Below are 20877 nucleotides of genomic sequence, written 5' to 3' on the forward strand. Positions count from 1 at the left end.
TTGTGTCAAAAACAAAAATGTAAAGGCACTCTCACATTAATTTATGTCATACCGCTGGTATATTTTATGACAAAAAATATCTAATAAAAATAAAAACTGTGCGTAACTGTTTTTTTCATAATAATAATTTATAATGTTGCACCATAAAGTAAATAGTAGAAATATATATAATTACAAGTAATAATAGTCCCAGTACATAATATTGATATTTATTTCTACTAAGAAAATAAATGTTTCCGCTGCGTGAATAAAAATTACGATTTAATTTATTTTTAGTAATGCATCAAAAAAGTATAATAGTAGTGTTCTTAATTGATTCGATCAAATTCTTTTTCAAAGTTTGTAATGAATAACAAAGTATAGTCAAAAAGATAACGTTACTAAAATTCGCATACCATCATTCAGTGTAAATTTAAGAAAATAAACACAAATAATTATTCAAAAAGTCTTTCGTTAACAAACAAAATTAAAAATATTTATTAAAACACTTTTCAACATTGAGAACAATTATTTAAACATTTTATTTGCCCCTTTTTAACACTTAAAAATTTTTCCTCCTACTTTAATTAATTTCATAAGGTAAAATATAAGGTTTTTATATAAAACATATATGAAATTATACCTTTAGGAACATTTAAATCATCATTAGAAATAATTTAAAGTCTTAATTCGGTGAAAAAAATTTCCATATTAAAAGAGGTTTCATGTTTTTCGTGATATAAAATTAGTTGTAATAAAGCAGATTTAAAAGCAGTATAAAATGAAAATTGTAAAGATTTAATGGCTCACAAATCATTCTGTTTACAAGCTAAATTAAAATCAACATTTTAAAATTTCATTTTGATTTATTTTATTATGTATCGAAGAACATTTTGTATAAAACATAATAAATTTGATTTAAACATAATAAATTTTACCTCAGTCCTCTTTCAAAATAATCGTAACTTAGCAAAGAATTTATCTCTATTAACGTAGATTTCATGTTTACCAAAATAAAGTATTATTATCTCTTTTAATGGAATCATAAGACATATAATGTCTATTAGAGACTATTAATAAATCTCCAACGAATACTTCCTTGCAAGACTTTGAGAAACGTGATGTGGATTGAAAAGAAGATGATAATGGAGCATGACCAGAGAAGGGCATTAAGAAACAAGTAATTTAGTATTGTGTCATATCAGATGCATTACGTCCTGTGTTTATATGTGATTAACTTTGCACTTGTCATTAAATAAGCCACTTTGCTTCACATTAAATTGCCATAATGTTTTTTCAAGGATATTGTATATTTACTTCTTAAATTTTTTCCAATTTGTGTTACTGTAAATTTTTAACTACTATTTTAATGCCGTGAAATATTTGGAATTTGTTTATTTTAATGTCTACTTTTATTAAAATAATTTACTTTAATCTAGGGTAAGAAATTGTAAAATTGAAAAAAAAAATAAGAAAAACATTCAAATATGAATAAATTAAAGCTTGTGTAAAATAATTGATAGAAATTGCTAATAAATTAAGTTAAACAATGTAGTTATTTAATTAATGCCAGTTATTAAAATAAATTGTAAAAGTTACATAGTTAAAATAAGACGAGTTGACTTGAATTAAAAATTTAAAACTTGGAAAATAATTGCTTGGAATCAACTAAATAAATTACCTAGACAATATTTAAAGTGATGAAATAAAATGTACTATTTATTTCTTATGAACAAAAAAATTATAAAATTAAACTTGCATACAAAAAAGTTAATTATTCTAAAGGTAATGAATATGATCAGACTTATGTAGCTGGAAATACCTCTGTTGTATCTTTAAGACATTTCATCTTTATGAAAATATTAAATATTTAAACAGTTAAGGATTTTCTTAAATTTTAATATTTTAATAGTTCTATGTCTGTATTAAAATAGAATTATAAATTGCAAATAAAACTTCCACATTTATTCTACAATTTAAATCATATTTCTCAACGCATCTCTTTTTCATAGCACAGTAAAAAGCGGATTTTTATGACTTATTTGCAAAACGATTGTAAAACCTTCTAATTACATTATTATTTTTATAATTTATATCAAATACAATATTTTTTAATCATATTATTGTTACTTACAAGTAACCAATTCTCACTATTATTTTTATTTAACTATTACCAATTATAAATACTTAGTTCAAAACGTTTTATCTCTAAGTTCTGCTATAAATAAGCAAACTTAAGAGTAAAAACATTCTTGATGTAACATACTTTCATCATATTATTTTAAATGTTATTAAAGTTAACTGCTCATAAAATTTTTCCTTTCCAAAGTATATTTTAGAATTTCTTTTTTTTTTAATTTTAAACATGTTATTAGTTTTATAATTTTTAGGATAGGATGGATGTTCTCTATGCAGAAATACCCCAAATTTCAAAATGATAAATTAGTAAACTAAATCAGTAAACATCAAATTAGAGTAAATATCAAATTAGGTTTTTAGACTTACACTTCATTTTCAAGTTATTTAGCATATATCCTTGGTATTCTTTACGAGCTTCGAAATTTCAAAATAAAACTAAAATGATTTATAATTAATTAAATGTCATTTGATTAAATTATTTTTTTAAACTTTTTAAAGTAAAATTTTATTTTAATAAAAAAAACAGTTTTTTAAAGAAGTCTATTTTTAAAAAAAATCACGTTTAAAAATAATCAAAAAATAATTTTAAAAAAAAAACTCAAATTCATATATTTTCGTCGATTAAAAAAAAATTATTTTTAAATATTATGACATGACAGTAAATTCGTGGATGTAGCCTAAATTCGTGGATGTTATTATATTATACCCAAGTTTTTTCACACAAATTAAAATTTTTATTTTAAACAAATGATACGTTTTTTTTTTCAATCTTAATTATTTTTCACGAAGCACTAATTAATGTCATTATTTAAAAAAAAAACTTACTGCATATTTCCTGTTTTTTCGTGCTGACTCAGATTCAAATAATGTTGCCCAATTACCATCAAATCTTTCGAAATAATCATAATTTTTCTCTCAAATCTATAACAGATTAGACCTTAAAAACAACTTCTCATCTGTACTTTTCAAACCAAAAAATTTGGCTAAATAGAGCTACAAGCTAAATAGTATATAACTGAACAGAAGAGTGGACTATGCCCGTCCAAGTACTAGGCCACTTCTGAAGCGCAAGAGGACGTAAGGGCTCCTCCGATTCACTAAGAAGCACAGTGGCGAATGAGAATAAGAGCCACGCGACACAGCAGAACCTTTGGCGATCGTTGAATAGAGCGAGTAGTGGCAGGGGGTGTAGGGAAGAGTGGGGGAAGATGTTGCTTCTTCCGAATTTCTTTGCACCAGCTGTAGGGATATTACACACTCCGGTTTCATAAGAGAGAAAATTCCGAACTCATAAATTAAGATTTCGTAAATGTGTCCGGCAGATTATGACATTTTTGGGAGAGATAAAAAAAAGGGTATGAACCGTGAATGACAGTGACATTGGGAAATGGTGATTTGCATATATGGAAAGTAGGTGTTGGGAGAATGCTGTGGATGTAGAAGGGTTATAAATTTAAATGTTGAGTAAACAATTTTAAATAAAGAAGAATAAAAAACTGAGAGAGCAAATTAACAAGAACGTTATTCAAAAGTGCATTCTTAAAATTCTTTTATAAAATAATGCTTACTATTATTTTATAGAATAAATTATTGTTATAATTTATCTTAAAATCTCTGTTTACCCTATAATAAAGCTTATTTTATCTAATATGAAATGACCATGAAAGGCTAAAGCATTGAAACACCAAGTAGTTTCCTTTCAATAAAAGTTAGCAGCACTTTAAATGTAGAGCGCATGAGGGAAACTTGTAATGCAACGCAAGGAAAATATTTTAAAAAAAATGTGTTTTATTAAAAAGCACTTATTTGCAATTGCTCTTAAATTGCTATTTTTAAAAAAAAATCTTAAATTTTTTTCTCAACAGAAGATAATCTAAGAAGATAATCTGAAGAAAGATTTTTCTCTACAGAAGATTTTTTATCGATTTCCGACGGTGTTTAAAAATATAATACAAAAATTATATAATAAATAAAAAGCGTTTTTGTTTAATAAATGACTAAATAATATAAAAATTATGTTGTTTAATAAAAATGTTTAAATGGAATATAGTCTCAAGGAAACAAAAAAAAAAATCATGGAAAATGTGAGTTTTTTTTCTCTCTTAAATAAAAAAAAAGCGTATGTAAATGAAACTACTTCTTCCGCTGCACTATTTTTTGACTCATTATTTATTTACTTATGGAAAAAATAATAATGATATTTAAAAAAAATGACTTAAACTGTGCATTACATAACTTTTGTTTGGGCATGAAAAAAATGATATTTATTTTATTAAAATTCTGTTTTAGGAATATTTAGAAAAAAACTATTGTGATATCCAAATTCTGGAAGTCCCATTCCCTAAATGAAAGATCGTAGCTTCCATACTTAAATTTAGCGCAGTTTATTTGTAACATTCTTTTTATGCCTATTTTTATTTATTTCAAAATGCGCATTATGTGTTTAAAAAAAACTCATTCTTTGAAGATTAACTATTAAAGTTTTTCTATGAAACTTTCAGACATCATAACTAGGGAGCACTATTTTATTACAGCCACTTTACTGCATAAAATAAAAATTTTCATAAAGGCTTAATTATTTCAATGTTTATTTCATTTCATTTTTATAATAAAACATTTTTGTAATAAGTTATATGCTGAAAATAAATAGTTTCAATATATACTATTTTGGGCTATTATCAAATGAAATTTTAGTTCAAAGTATTTCAACAAAACTAAATTGCAAATATTGAAGCTTATAACCATAGATATTTTTGTTAAAAGATTAGTTTTGTTCAGAAAAATAAAAATTTACAAATTGCGCATGATAAATTATTCCAAGTCTTCTTCAACGAACGCATAAAAATAAATAAAATAAAACTTTTATAATTAAGGGGCAAAAAAACCACTTCAAAAGAACAACCAGAAAGAAAATACCCACCCTAAAATTATTAAAATATTCAGTTTGAAACGCAATCTACACGGAATCAATTCTTACGACACTTGGGGAAAAACGAATATACGAATGGCTAACTAACTACTAAACTGACTTCGACTATCTTAAATTCCTGCAAAACTATTTCCTTACACAAAGTCATACTTGACAGGAAAAACTATCACAGGCGCCAACGCGAAGCCGGATCTAAGTTTGTTGATATCATCTGTTTCAGTTTTTCTGCGAAGAAATCATCTAAATAAGCAAAGCGATTTCAAAATAAAACTAATAAGTGTATCTTCTTTTATGAAATAAATTACCATAGCAAGAAATAATTTTAAAAAGTCAAATAAAAATCTACCTTCTGATTAAAGTACTATTTAAGTTAGCAGCAAAAAAAATCTGAAATAAAAAAAGATGAGGTTTTGACTTTCAGGTTTCAGAAAACATTTCAATTTTGCATTACTCTTGTTTTTCATGTATTTTGAATTAATTAACTAATTATATCAACTTTAGTTCTAAGTTATTTTAACAATTAAAAATTCATTAATTTTGATCTCACCATTAGGAAATACGTTTTCAGATTCTAGTTTTCATGAGGCACATAATTTCTATAAGCAAAACTTATTATTGTTTGAGGAAATAAGCAACTTTTAAGAAAAAATTCGTTTTATATTGCGTGAAATATTTTTTCATTATTTTCATGTTACTGAAAATTCCTTAATATTAATTAATTGTTACGCTAAATTTATTAATCTAAAGTAAATAAGCAATTTTAAAAAGCCACATTCAGCTGCTAATACCCTTTTAAGGTGCTTATTTCCCTAAAAAATGCCGAGTGCAAGACAAATGTATCTAACCTTCATTTATTTTTCCAACAACATACATACATAGTGAATCAATGACTCAAAACTTTTAAACATCATAACCTCGTAAAATTGAAACGAACTCAGATGACTAGAAAACCTAACTTCCAAATCGAGCATTGAAAGAACTATGAAATGGGGTGGCATGGCAAAGAAAACACGGAAATATCAACTATAAGTTCGATAAAACTTGAGCAAGAAAATAATAAGATTGTGATAATTCCGAGAAAATAATATAATTCCGGAATACACATGATGCAATATATTTGCGGTCATTTAACTATCAGAGTTTCTGATACAGCAAAGAGATTTAACAGAAATATTCGGTACGATTAGCTCCTGATAAGAAACATTTTTTGAAAGGTTGATTTTATGTTTTTATTTTTTATTTACAAAATCTTTTTAAACAACTTTTGATTACTGATATTTTGATTGATTAAACTGATTAAAACACACTTTTTTTAATACACAAGTTTCATAAACGTTTGATAAAGCATACAAGATTACTATTTTCAGAAGAACTAAAATAAAAATAATAGTTTTAATGATAACTTTAGGGTGCGAGAAATGGATTGAAAATAACAATTGCAGTATTTTTATGGGTATTTTTTATACACATCCAACTAGTTAAAATTTAATAAACTATTTAAGTGATTTTAAATTCTTGTAGTTATCTACTGTTTTAATGTTACTTTAAGTCTTCAGAATAATTTTTTTCATGTTTATATGTTGTTCAAAATACATTCACTAAATGCTAAATATTTGGAGTTAAATACTTAGGTAACTCTTAACATCGTTTGCCTACCAAATAAAATTATTGTGTTATTACGTCAAAAGCACAAATGGTATTGTTTGTTGTTGATATTATTTTATGCTATTAAAAAACTTTAAACAGATTACAAGCTGCATCAGTACAATTCCACAGCAAAACATTGTTACGGTTTTATCATATTTTTGCAAAAAACAAAAGTTTTTAGTTGAAATTTCGTATACCTTTACCTTTAAAATATTGTTTTAAAATAAAATAAGACATTCCAAGACGCTAGGACAACAAAAAGTTATGTTGTGTTAGATTATAGGGTAATTCAACAATTTTAATTTATATATGAAATCTAAGGTTTTCTGTATATTATTACATCGGAAAGGAAAATCGTAGGGCTGCTAATTTTGCGAAAGGACAAGCTTCAGACATGGATATTTTAGAAAGTTGTGAATTGTTTTTTTTATATAATATATCTTTAGTTCATGTAACTGACTAATCTTATATCATGAAAAATTTTACTGCTACAAAAATATTGTTATTTCAATTAAACTACTATCTACAACACCAAATTGGATTATAACCAAATAAAATTGGTTCTTTGAAATGATTAAATACGTAATGAAATGATTAAAATACGCATAAAATGTTTGAATTAGATTTATCAAAATAATAAAAAAAAATCTAGTCAAAATCGGATAACATTGTAACAAATTACGATATAAAGTACCAGAACTTAGGGTGCATCATCAATAACATACATTTTACCGTAAAAGCCATATTTAACGTAAAATATTATGCCGTAATTTTTACATTGATATTTATTCAATCCGAGTGATTCAGTGACTTCTACGGCAATTATTATGGTAAATCAGATTTTTTGCTCCGTAGCATGTTTATATGAGAATGGATTTTACGGTAAAAAGTAAGGTGCCGATAATTTTTTCCGATATTTGAATCGGAATTTTTTTCAGTATACTACTTTCAGATGCATGTGATTCAAAACATTCCCCTTATTAAGTGTTATTAAGCATTAGTGTTGAAAAATCGTAAACCAGATGAGCGTTAAGGATGCAAAAGTGAATTCGAATTACGTTATTTCCTTAGTTCACTTTATATAAATGTAAAGACGCTTTCACATACTTCAGATTTATCTGTTCCAAAGCTTTCAGAAAAAACACCTTCATTATAAAGTGACCTCAATTTGTTTTAAAACTCATAGAAAGTTCTTGCGCAAACACCAGTAGAATGGAAGAGAAAAAAAGAGCATTCGGCAGCAAGTATGAGTATACAAAATTGTTTGTGTAGAAAAACAATAACATTCATTGTAGTAGTTTGAGCAGGAAATATCTGCGTAGAACAACTATGGCTCAGACGTTTCGCGGCATATCTCCGTCAGGGCTATTGTAAATGAAACGTGGTCAGAATTAAGAAATCAAGAGTTATTTACCAACAACGAACTGTTCTCTTTATTGAGTGGTCTTTTCAAAAGTTGTTGGAAAATAATCATTTGAATTGTAATGCGGAGATGAAGTGCTTCCGTTTGACAATTAAAATGAATGACCCAAGGATTTAGTTTTAAAAACTATTTTTTTATGTTTGTTTACTGAAATTTATGCGTGGGATATTGTTTACTAATCTTATAGTTTTAACTCCAAAGCATTGTGCTATGCCAATTTTATTTATTTCACAATAGATATGTATCTTAAATCCAAGTACTTGGCATTATTTCTTGGTACTTGACACAAGGTGCCCTTTTTTGAACCTTGTGCCATTAAATCCTACGTTAAGAAAAAAATAGTATGATCATAACTACCAGAATATGGTAAAATATAACGTGTATCTGACTTTATGGGATCAGCGAAAAGCTCAGTAATTTTTACCAAGGTGCTTAAGTAATGATTATGTGATAATTTTATAGTGATATCATAGAGTATGGCATTAAAATCCTTTATCTGGTTAAATTTAGTTTTAAGTTTTGTATTTACTAAATTTGTGATAATAACAACTATAATTTAACTTTCGCGACGGACCCCTTGCTTGTCCTAGACTTTTTGAGAGTGTATGGACTCATGGATAATGTCTATCTGCCGCTAGACAGTGAGAGGATTAGTCACACACTCACACACAACTATAATTTTAAAAATGAGAATTTCCGGTGAACCGTTAATATATAACAGAAAAATTATCAAATGAATGGTTTAAATATCGTATATTTTGGTATTATTTACCAGAATTATGTTCCTTTTTACCAGAAATGTCATTGCCATACAGAACGGTAATTTTAGCAGATTTTTTTTTCTCTGTGTGTACCTCACGCTTACGTACTCTAGCTTACGTCCTCACACTTACGCTACGATGCTCTAACGTACTCTTGCTTACGTCCTCACACTTACGCTACGATGCTCTAACGTACTCTTGCTTACGTCCTCACACTTACGCTACGATGCTCTAACGTATTCTTGCTTAAGAAGAATAATTAGCTTCACCAGAGTAATTTTTTCAACAAAAATATAATAACAATCCTCTAAATATATATTTCAAGAAATAATGTCTTTGTATAACAATATTTTCATTTATTTATTTACTTTAAATTAATATTATACTCATTATTAATTTGGTTTTATATTACATTACAAAAGGAATGTATGAAAACATATCTTCAACATTCATTTTAATTCAGTGGTGAACTCTAAAGAAAATATAATTAATTCATTAATACACCTAGATTTATAAACCAGATTTAAAGTTATAAGTATTTTATTTGATTGGACAAGAGTTATGTGTTATTTAATAATATGCGTGGTTGAAATGGTACATCGTAAATTCAATGTCATCTATAGGCATTCTATTTAAATCTATAAAATATGTGTTATTATATGAAATTTTCATTGGGTATTGTAAAAAAAATATATAGTAATATATTTTCATATTTTGACGAATTCGCATTTTACTTAAATTTTATTTTTAAAGAAAAACTTATAGTGAAAAAACTATTTTAATAATTTATGTGATAACTATTTTCTATAGGATAGCTAAGAGTATTCAAAAGTTTTAAAAAAATATTTCGTTTCTTAACTTTGAGAATTTCTTAATCGAATGTTTTACGAAACTAACAAGCAAACACTTAATAAATCTCCCACAAGAAAAAGTATTAATAATGGCAATCAACCATTTAAAGAAATTGACAAATGCCAGAAGCACTTATCATTTAATACATAATACACGTTTCAAACCAAAAAAAAAAAAAAAAAAGAAGAAAAAAAAAGAACGAACTAAGCTGGAGGCAAGATTTATCTTAGACAAAATTGTATAGCAGGAGACAAAATTTATAAAAAAAATTTTCTGATAATACTAATATGTAAATCATTATATTCCAACAAAAAACACTTATAAGGTTGAGTAATATATCGTATTTATAATAAAAAAATACTAGTTTAACGTTAGTACATTGAGAAAAAAAGTATGGTCAAAATAAAAATTTATCGTGTCTCTGTATTTCAACCACGAATCAAGAAGCTATGAGAGAATCAAGAAGCTTGTAAAATTTTATAGAAGCTGTTTGGTAATCATTTTGGTAAAATTAGCCAAAAAATATTGTTTTGTAATATGCTATAAAATTTGGTAATTTTATCTTGTTACCATCGAGCATTTCATAAAAACCATTTATTCGGTAAAATTTACTTTTCGGTGTTTCATTTTTTTTACTAAATGTGTGGTAATAATAATTATTATTTTTAAAAAAGCAGAATTTTCAGAAAACCCTTAGCATACGAACGAAAAAATTACTATCGTTCAACTACCTTATATTTTTGTTTCAGTAATAAGAATTACGATTTTTTACTGAAAATGTCATTACAATATAGTACAGTTAATTTACCAGTATTACTTTCTTCCTGTAGGTTCCGCTAACTTTTGCTGTATTTCGATAACTTTTATTTGCTTTATAGCCAATTTAAAGCATTCAGCAAAAAAACAACACATTCAAATATATATGCATATACATTTGTTTACCAATTTGTAAAATCATTTGAAACTTTCAATTCAAATTTTCTTGTTACGCTGTGTGAAGTGTGAAAAAGATTTCTTTAATGAAAATTTACTTTAAATTATGAAAGAACTTTGAAGTTAGAAGTGTACAATCAAAAAGTGATAAAAGCGATACTTAAGTCAGTGTTTATAGGTACTTAAGTCAGTGTTTATTTCTATCTATATTTATTTCATTTATGCTTATTAATATATTAATTATGCTGCTTTCGTTCTTTAATAGTTATAAAATTATAAACAACTGCTTTCGGTGTTGAAATGGAATAAACTCAACTAACTCAACTATAAAAATAATTATGGAGGTAAACAGAAGTTCTGATAGGCAATGGAGTTTATTTGAACTTCCAAAAAGAGATAATTTTAAATAAAAGATATTTAAAAATACAAGCAATGGTAAGGTGTTACATGATTCATAAAAAAAAATTAACTACAAAGCTTAAAATAAAACGATAAGTTGCAAAACAGTAAAACAATAAACAATTAACCTAGGAAGTTTATAGAATCTTTAAAAATTATGGAAATAGGATTTATGCTCTTCCTATGCTATTTTTTTCTAAACTTGGAGTTCGTCAATTAAAATATTCCATTCACTTTAAGTTTGCTTATATTTTACTACTTTTTTACTGGTTTTTTTTAAGATTCAAATTGCGCAACATCTGAGTCTTAAGCCCAATAGACAATTATATAATTTTTTAATACATTATTGTATCTTTTTTTTATAATATTATATCTTTTTTCTGTATTCTAGATTTCGGGGAACAGGATATAGATGATTAGTTTAAAATTTGTTTACGAACAACATAACCTAAACATTTATATAAACTCCTCATAAAACTAGAATAATAGAGCGATAATTAGATAAATAACAATTTCTTCAACTTACAAAACGCACCTTAATATATCGTTTAAAAAAAAAACACTTAAATTACATCAAATTAAAATTCGATATAATAAATATATTACTCAAAAAATTTAAGCAACCCGGTCACGTGATGCGAATTCCTTGAGGGTAATAATAGTAAATAACAACTACCAACAAAATAAAAAGCATGGTAACAAAAGCAAGAAAATGATACTCAAGCATTATAACGGAAACTTGGTCAAGCCAAGTCAATGAACTCGGAGCAGTAGTAGCCTCAATCGACGCCATTGTAATAGCTTGACCCTGAAGCCTACTGATCGAAGCGCTGTTTGCCTCCCGTGGTTAGTGCACGAGGGAAAAAATAAATGAATAATAATAAATAAAAATGATGTAGTTCCGGAAACCGAATAATTCCTCCTATCGTTTTTGCATTATTTATTATTCTAATTACATGCAACTACATGATACGCTTTTGTTGCAGATTTTGGTGCATCTTTAGCTAGGTCACAGCATTAAGAATGAGAGACTTAAGATCCAATTTCTCGAATTAATCTCGAGAATAATGGAAGCTCTGTGAAGAATCATTCGAACACCCCACTGAGATAACTTTGAGGGTGCTTTAGTTAATACTATGCTTTAAAGAATTATTTGAGGGAGGAAAAAAAAGATGAATTATAGATGAGATGAAATGAGAACTAGCTTAAAAATTATCATCAGTGTTTTTGGTGGAATTCTTGTAGAAACTTGTCATGAGTATCGTTATAGTTTTGCAATATATTATTTGTGATTAAGGTTCAATAGCATCGTTGTTGTTTTAGCACTACGCACGCAAGCAATTCAGATTTAATTCTTAAATTTGAAAGGGAAATTTATTTCCATTATAAATGTTAATTTACTTCTTAAGAAATTGCTTTTGTAAAAATAATTGACTGGCAAACTGAATTATTTTATAATACATTCAGGTGTTTAATTTTACAGCCAGTCTGTATTTTAAGTAAAGTTTAAGTTTAATTTTTGATTAAATTAAAATTTGTGTAAAATTAAATACACTTATATGCACTGCATAAAAAGTTTTGCGCTTGATTAGGATTTCAGATATACCGAGAAGTGATTTTTCAATCCAGAGGTCTTTAACGACCCCCTCTCTCGTTTAGTATTTTTTTAAATTAAAAATATATTTGATTATCTGCTTTTCTTAGTTCAGTTAACAAATCTTGGAGGAATTGAAAACCAAACTGTGAACCAATCTCCAAACTACACCAAATCGTGAACCAATCTCCAAAAAAGCGAGTGAGTCGTTAAAAGCCCGTTGATTGTTAATTAGCAACCGGGAACCCCTCACGGAGTGTATATTCTTATCATCTTAATAGTTTCTAAATGGAAAAAAAGTAGTAAAAAAGCCACATTTATACTATGCAATGTGTAAATATAAAGATATTTCTTCCGTCTTTGCAGATATAGAGATAATAAAAACTAAATTATCTAAAATACCATGGATCTTAAATTATAAATCTTAAACATGAAAAATGCATAGTCCACTATACATAATTACTACTTGTTTTATTATGCATATTCAACTTTAATAATCATTTATGGCATTGTAATTACTAGTTTCAACACATTTTTATAAGTCAAATTTTAATTTAACATTTGTAAATTTTACAAATTAATACCCTTTATGTCCATAGTAGAACAGAAACTATCCAATCAGCTGAAGTATATATGTTTAACTGAATTCTCTCTACAGAGTATTTCTTTAAAACATTGAGTCTCTTTATGTCTAACGTTAAGCGCTTTTAAATAACATAAATCGGTTTCTCTATAATACTGTGTCAGTTATTTGTCAGTTCCACAATTTCAATTCTTAAAGTGAAACAGTAAGTTAGGTAACGCTCACATCAATTGTAAGAATAGAGTAATAGATAGTAAAGTGTCATGGAAAGAAGTGCTTGGTGATTGATGAAGGACAAAAACAATACAACAGGGATAAAAGTTATCCTTTGTTACTTCCTTTTAAAGAGTTGAGCAATTGTGTCGAAATGTTTAACAAATTATTTGCTCATTCAAGGATGGATTCAATAGGATGATTTAGATAATAAATAATCATAAATCCATAATGTTAAATCGCAGTTTTTTCATTTATAAATTTGCAACTTTGCGTAATAAAATTTACAATTGTTATCTTCTTAAATTTATGTTGATGCTGAACTATGAAAGTTCCTTACATACTTAATTGATTTCAAGCATTTTCATTACAGAAAATTTTGGTAGCTGTAATATTTATTGAATAAATTCTTCATACATTGTTAGAAAATAATTGATAATTGTTCTTATTATTTTTTACAGAGGAATACTGAAGCCTATTTAGAAAGCGGGCATTTGAGAATGTGACTTACTACAAGATTTAAAAATATATATATATCTGAATAAGCTAAAAGCAAACAAGAAAATTCATTCCACACTTACAAAACAACTCTTTCTTTTGGTTAGATTTTAAAATAACTTAGTATAATGTCAATCACAAAGAAAAATTATCTATCAATTAGTTTTACATTTAAATAATCTATCAATTAGAGCCGTGATTGCTCAGGGAATAAAACGCTCGCCTCCCGATGAGGTGACCCGGGTCCGAATGCCAGCGTTGGCTGGACGATGCGAATTTTACTGGATTTATTGTTATGCTATATGTGTGTTTTAGAAGATTGCAAATAAGAGAACAGAAGAGTTCATATGAAATGAAGGTAGATTAAGGTTATATGAACGGTAACGAAATCAGGGTGGTTCATTTAAGAAGGGAGATGATATGAGTATGTAAGAAATCAGGAAGTTCCATGAAGAATACGAAGAGATTTTTGTGATATGAATGATTACGAGATCCGAGAGGTTTCTATAAAACACGAAATGATATCTATGATATGAATGTTAAGGAGGTCAGAAAAATTCCTATAAGCTTTAAATAGATTTTTGTGATGTAATACAAGAAGAAAAAAAACAGCGTTTTTTTTTTTCTTTTCCTCTTTCTTTTTTCCTTGCTATGCGATTAGTAATATTTATGTGAAGTAGGAAAATATTTCTGTGTTAGAACTGGTTACCTGTTGAAAAGGTTTTTTTTTCTTTTGAGATAGGAGAAGATATCCATGATATGATTTCTACGACAAGACCAGAAAGATCATGTAATCATAAATATACGGAAGGATTTATTAGGTTATGAAACAAAAAAATTCAATTGATTTTTCACAGAGTTACAAATATTCAGACGTAAAATAATTTTTTAGAATTTGTCAATTTAAAAACTTTATTTTTCCAAATATTAAGAAATTGGAATTTTTCAAGGAATAGTAAATGCAATTTTTTTCATTTAATGACCCATTTTTATAAGAAAAGAGCTATAATTCTGTATGGACTATCAATGAGAAAAGAGGTTAAGAAAGAATACAATAAGATATTTACATCACCTGAATCTTAATAAATATAAATTCATCTTTTTTATATATTGAATGATGGGTTTTTAATATACTATTTTAGAGTGACGTAATGCATGTTAGTTATACTAACTATTATATGGCTGAATAGCTATTACCCCTTTCTTTCAGGTCAGAAGTTAATGTTGTTTACCTCCGTCCGTTATAACAGTGATCTCCTCTACTGAACGAAATACCTCATCTTGAATGATTTAAAAACCGGTTAAAGGTAATACAAAGGTGAGTGTAATGATTTTCGTGAAAAAAAAAGAAGAAATATTGATGTTTTTATCTTTTGCCTAAATGAATTCGAAAAAATCCATTGAAATGACATCACCTTTAATATTATAACGCATTTTTATTGCATTTTTAATAAAATAAATTTGAACATTACTTGTTGTAAATCAGTATTATTAATAATACAAAAATGTGCTCAATTTACCTGTTGTAAATTATTTTAATCAACTATGGCGTACATACATCAATTATCAATTGTTTGCATTTAATTAGCTACTTCTTTTCTTATATAAACACCTATAATTGATAATACTTCTCAGTTTAAGCTGTAATAGGTGCATCATAATAGCTGAGAAGTATTATTAATAATAGTATTATCAATAATATTCAAGTAAAAAAAATTAAAATTGTCTTACCAGTGGTATTTAAAAACTATTTCGTATTGTTCCTTTTCATTTTTATAAAAAATAAAATGCATTTAACAATTTTTGTACAAAAGACTACTTTATTCAATGATTTTTCCTACTGTTTTTTAAGTTCTATTCTTAGTGATGATTCAAAATTAATTTTTAAAAAAAATTAAAAAGAGTAAATACACTACATATGAAATTTTAAAAATTATCAGATATAGCAGACTTCTACAAACTAAAGTGCACAATGAGGCAAAATTTAAGCTGAAGTGATGTAATTTTAACTACTTCATCACTTTATGAGATATTGTCCAATAATATCCAATTAATAATACAACATACTTTGCCACAAGAGGATAACTACATATTATTCATTGTAACCAAATTATAAGTGATTCGAATAATTGATTCAAAAAATTGAGAGGCATTTACTACCTTTTACCATGCCTGCACTCAGTTGTCATGATTTATAACTAAACAATAGTACTGGCTGTTTTAATCAGTATGTATGGTAATAAATTAATAAACTTAAAACCAAATCACTAGATTTGCTGAAATATCCGATTTCCACCATTAACATAAGCATAGATATCACATTTACTGAATGATACTGTGCAGGTCAAGTTGGAGTTATTTCCAAGAATCACTAATATTTCACGAGAGACAAAAAAGTAGGTCATAACCACAATATAAAAAAAATCTATACAAAGAACGACAAAAATAGAATGCACATTCACTAACAGGAAGTTTTAAAATGAAAGCTAATGCCATCGAAATCGCAGAAAGTTGTGAAAGTAAATAATGCACTATGAGGCCCTGTTGGGTAAAACATAAAGGTAAGAAACTAGTGAAACTAGACTTATATCAACTAGTTTTTCCACTGCTTGGTCATGTAGGTTGTTATGAAAGGTCAATTTTATACGAAGCAATACAAGATTTTATGATATAACGTATTTATAGGAAGTTGAAGTTTATCCTATGAGTACAGAAGTTTCTATAAATTCAACTAGGGATCATATAAGAAGTTCTTTTCTACTAAAAAATTGCCATATGTGAAAGTAATTTTTAGTATAGACTTCATTAAAAATTTGCGTTCTGTAAGCTGCATTATATTTACCACGAATCCTATATATAATATTTGTCAATCCTTGACATTAGGATTTAGCGAAAAAATTGCTTGCACTCCTTTCAGTTCGTAATAATAATTGTTAGGAAAATATGACTCCAGTTTTACGAAGTGTATAAAAATTTATCACATTAAAATTTAAAAAAATATGTAAAATAGATCATTTTAATGCGAATTTATATTCTTATTACTATGTATTTTCTTCAGGAGTGAGAGAGAGAGAAAATAAAAGGAAAAGAAAACGAAGCAAATATTTCAACAAAAGAACTCAATTTAGTAGTAAATGCCTTACCTGATAATGAAAATGAGTTTAAAAAGGAAAAAAAAGAGAAATGTATACAAATTAAAATAATAATATTACAGGTAGAGTTATAAAACTACTTTTTTTATAACACAGATGAGATATTAGTGTAAAAAATCTAGCATATATGAAAATCATAATTAAGTAATTATTACGGAAATAAAAAGTTACAAATTTAAATTTACGCATTTGCAGTTGCAACAATACATTGAAATGAAAAGAAAAAAAAAATCAAACACTTCTCTTGATTAAAATAACAGATCGAAAAGTTAATGAATGTAAAAGCCCTTGTAGTTGAACTTTCTAAGTTCAAAACTTCTTAACAAGTTTATTTATTTGTCTAAATTCTGGATGATACAAATTGTAGTAAACATCGTGTCCATTTCAAACCCGAAGCATTTTACAAGCGACTTCCTATTTCAAGGTGAGTCGAAAAAAAATTGTAAAAAAAAAGAATGCTGATTCAAACATAGTGAGTTTTCTGCTTAAGATCATGGATTAAAATTCCCATTGGATAGAGGAGTTCATTGACCTCTCATCAGTTCATCCTTTTGCCTCTTCGCATTTTGCAAAATGGGCAACCAGGAATAGTTTAGTCAGAGTTATGCTCGTTATTGACAGATCTTGTTACGTTTGTTAGAACAGTTCAAGGCTGAAATGTCTCGTGGGGACACTTCATCTTCTTTCCTTCGGGAGAAATTGCCTCTCAGCAGGAAAATTGAAGAGACTTTTTTTTTTCTCACTCTGAAAGAACAGACGCTGACCATGGAACGTAAAATAGTATTTTGAAGATGTTTATTTATTTATTTTTTTTCTGGAACTGAAAAATTACATCTGTGTTTTCGAAAATTTTTTATTTAAACTTTTTGCTTTCTAAATACAGAGTTTTTTATTCATTAATGTACAGATCTTAGAGCCAAAACTATAGCTTAGGTGTGAAATTTTATTTATCAGTAATCTGAAATAAGCAATACAGCAAAATACTATAGTTTTCAAAGGAAAGGAGGTATTATATTTTTATTTATTTATTATTTTTTATTTATTTATTTATTTTTTATTTATTTTTGTTTATTTATTTATTTTTTTATTTATTTTTTTATTTATTTATTTTTATTTATTTATTTTTTTATTTATTTTTGTTTATTTATTTATTTTTTTATTTATTTTTTATTTATTTTTTTTTATTTATTTTTTATTTATTTATTTTTTTTTTAAATTTTTTTTTAAATTTTTTTTTTTTTATTTAATCATAGAAGTTCCTTTTTAGTTAGTTCTATTTATTTAAATTTATAAATTATTATCAACTTATTTGAATTAAATGGCTCTATTTATTTGATTAATTTCACTAGTTCGAATAAAGTGGTTAGAAACAAACAGCTAAAATCTATATATTAAAATCCTTGATGTAGAAATGAAAAAATCATCTGAAGGAATACTCAAGAAATAGTAAATCTAGAAATAAACGCTAGTGTAGAAATGAAACAATCAATTATACTCAAGGATTAGTTAGTGTTGGAAGAAAACAATAGCTTACACTCAAGAAATAGTTAGTGTGGAAATAAATGTTAGCGTAGAAATGAATCAATCAATTATACTCAAGGAATAGCATCGATTATTTCAAATAACACTACCAGAATTATTGATTTGAATGAGTGCCAAAGTGGATCAGCGAATTTCATCGTCATCAAAAAATCACATAATCCAAATCAATGATTACTATCAACAAAATTAAATAATTTAACTGTTACTTAAAATGTTGAAATATTAATTCGAGTTTACGACGACATATAATAGTTTGAATTGTCAAAATATAGATTTCCATTAAACGTTAATTCTTCAACAAAAAAAAATTGCATTTATATTTTGATTCAAATCAGCAATTTGACTAATTACTGCTTCAGTAACTAACTTGATTGTATTCTGCAAAAAAATTTTAAACGAACTATACTACAAATTTTCTGCAAACCTAACATGTTGCTAAGTAGGACCATATTATTACGCAGATTCAACCATTTTAAATGTAATTGCATGATACTACAGTTTGAGTTAACCAGAATCATGATTTAATTAAACACATTAGTAAAGTTGCAGCAAATTTGAATGATATTACGGTTTAAGGTTCAATATTATTATATTATTGCGTTGAGCGTGTTTGATAACCTCATTTTCAGACGCGACCATTAAGTGTTTTATTTTGGCACCCTATTAGAAAAAAGCTGAAATTTTGAACTATTATCTTTTGTAATTTTACCCTTTAAATGACTCAATGGAATTCCGAAAAAATGACGTATTAGAAAATACGATATAAGTTTTTCCACAAAAGTTCAATGAACTGCGAAGCGTTGTTGGGGCCAACGCGATCTTATTTTCGTCACTTTATCTGAGGTGCCTCCTTTTTGCACTTGTCATTTAAGACAGAAAAAACAATCCCGGAAACAAGAAACACTCACTTTCCTTTGAACCTATCCCTTTTTTAATTCTTTTTTACTAGAAATTGTTTTAAGAAAGAACTTCGAGGAAGAGAAAAGTAAATAAATACTAAGAGCCTGATTGATATATGGAAAAAAGTGAGAGAGTTAAGTGATTCTTTGTAATGAAATTTTTACAAAATTAAAGAACGTGACAGATGAGATAAAATTGAAAAGAATATATGCATAATCAAATTATCAAACATATCAACAGAAAAAGTCTACGAATTTTTTTAAATAAATTCATTTCTTGATGAAACTAAAATTTAATTCAAATTTTTGTGAATTAAACTGATGCAGTTTTCTTTATACACATGAAAGAAATTGATTTGAAAAATTTCCACTGTATGATTTGATGTATTCAAATAAAATGTAAAACAATGTAAATCTGATCTAAATTTTTTTAAGTAAAACTGTAATTCAGTTTTTGTCGTTTTAAGTCATGTTTAAATAAAACGATTCAAATTGAAATACCTTGTGGTTTGTTTTGATCACGCGGAAGTTGTCGAATTTAAATTTATTCTGTTGTAAGAAAGCAAGATTTCTAATTGCAAACAATATTTTTTTTTAAGTAAAAATGAGTTGAGCATATAAATAATAAATGAAAAATTAACTTAAGTGATAAAAGTAATCTAAAGTGATAAAAATTTTAAAACCCAGCGTTCAAACTTAAGAAAAGTTTTCATGCAAATTAAAGAAAATTTACACCATTTTAAAGTTGGAACAAAATTGAAAGATATTTAGTTCAAAACACTCTCTAATTTTTTACGGTGTATACAAAATTATAAAAATATATTTTAGTTTAATATCTCATATTCTACTTTATATATTTTAAGTATATTAGAGAATTTTCCACCTTAAATTTTCCATAGTGTTTAATGTTGAAAAATACTTTCCACAGTTTTTTACAAAAATGGAAATAGAATATCTTGAAAGTTGCGAAATATTTTTTCACGCTTAATGCCTGCATAAATAAAGTTATTCTTTTTTAGATACATCGCTGGATAAAAAAAACTAGTATCAACTCCTTTAACAGTTTTTTTTTTATAATAACGAGTTGAATAACCGACCTTTGAATTCGTTAACTTCATGTTTGGGGGCACAAGGTCAATATTTTATGAAGCCAGATACGTAGGAAATCATCATTTATAACAACTTGTCATATCAAATTTAAAGTATTAAACTGATCTATTTCCATCATTCAGAACATTTTCAGTTTTAAACGCAGAGCAAAGAAAGATACGAATAGAAAATAAAAATTATGCATACATATTTTTTAAAAATTATATGAGTGCCCAATAAAGTCG

General features: G+C 26.5%; 1 protein-coding gene across 4 annotated transcripts in view; it reads right to left on the minus strand.

Moving 5' to 3' along the window:
• Positions 1-20877, minus strand: part of LOC107444682 (uncharacterized) — a 165219-nt gene that overhangs the window by 82652 nt on the left and 61690 nt on the right. For 2 of the 4 annotated variants that reach the window (XM_071184849.2, XM_016058916.5), the window contains exon 1: positions 2944-3299. The exons of the other annotated variants lie outside the window; for them this stretch is intronic. In XM_071184849.2, coding sequence (XP_071040950.2) covers positions 2944-3023 — 80 coding nt within the window. In that variant the 5' untranslated portion in view covers positions 3024-3299. Of the gene's footprint in view, positions 1-2943; positions 3300-20877 lie in introns of those variants that run through there. 4 annotated transcript variants of the gene reach the window in all.

The sequence above is a fragment of the Parasteatoda tepidariorum genome, chromosome 5 (genome assembly GCF_982258835.1).
Source record: "Parasteatoda tepidariorum strain Cologne lab strain chromosome 5, Ptep-v5.0, whole genome shotgun sequence".
Taxonomy (NCBI): domain Eukaryota; kingdom Metazoa; phylum Arthropoda; class Arachnida; order Araneae; family Theridiidae; genus Parasteatoda; species Parasteatoda tepidariorum.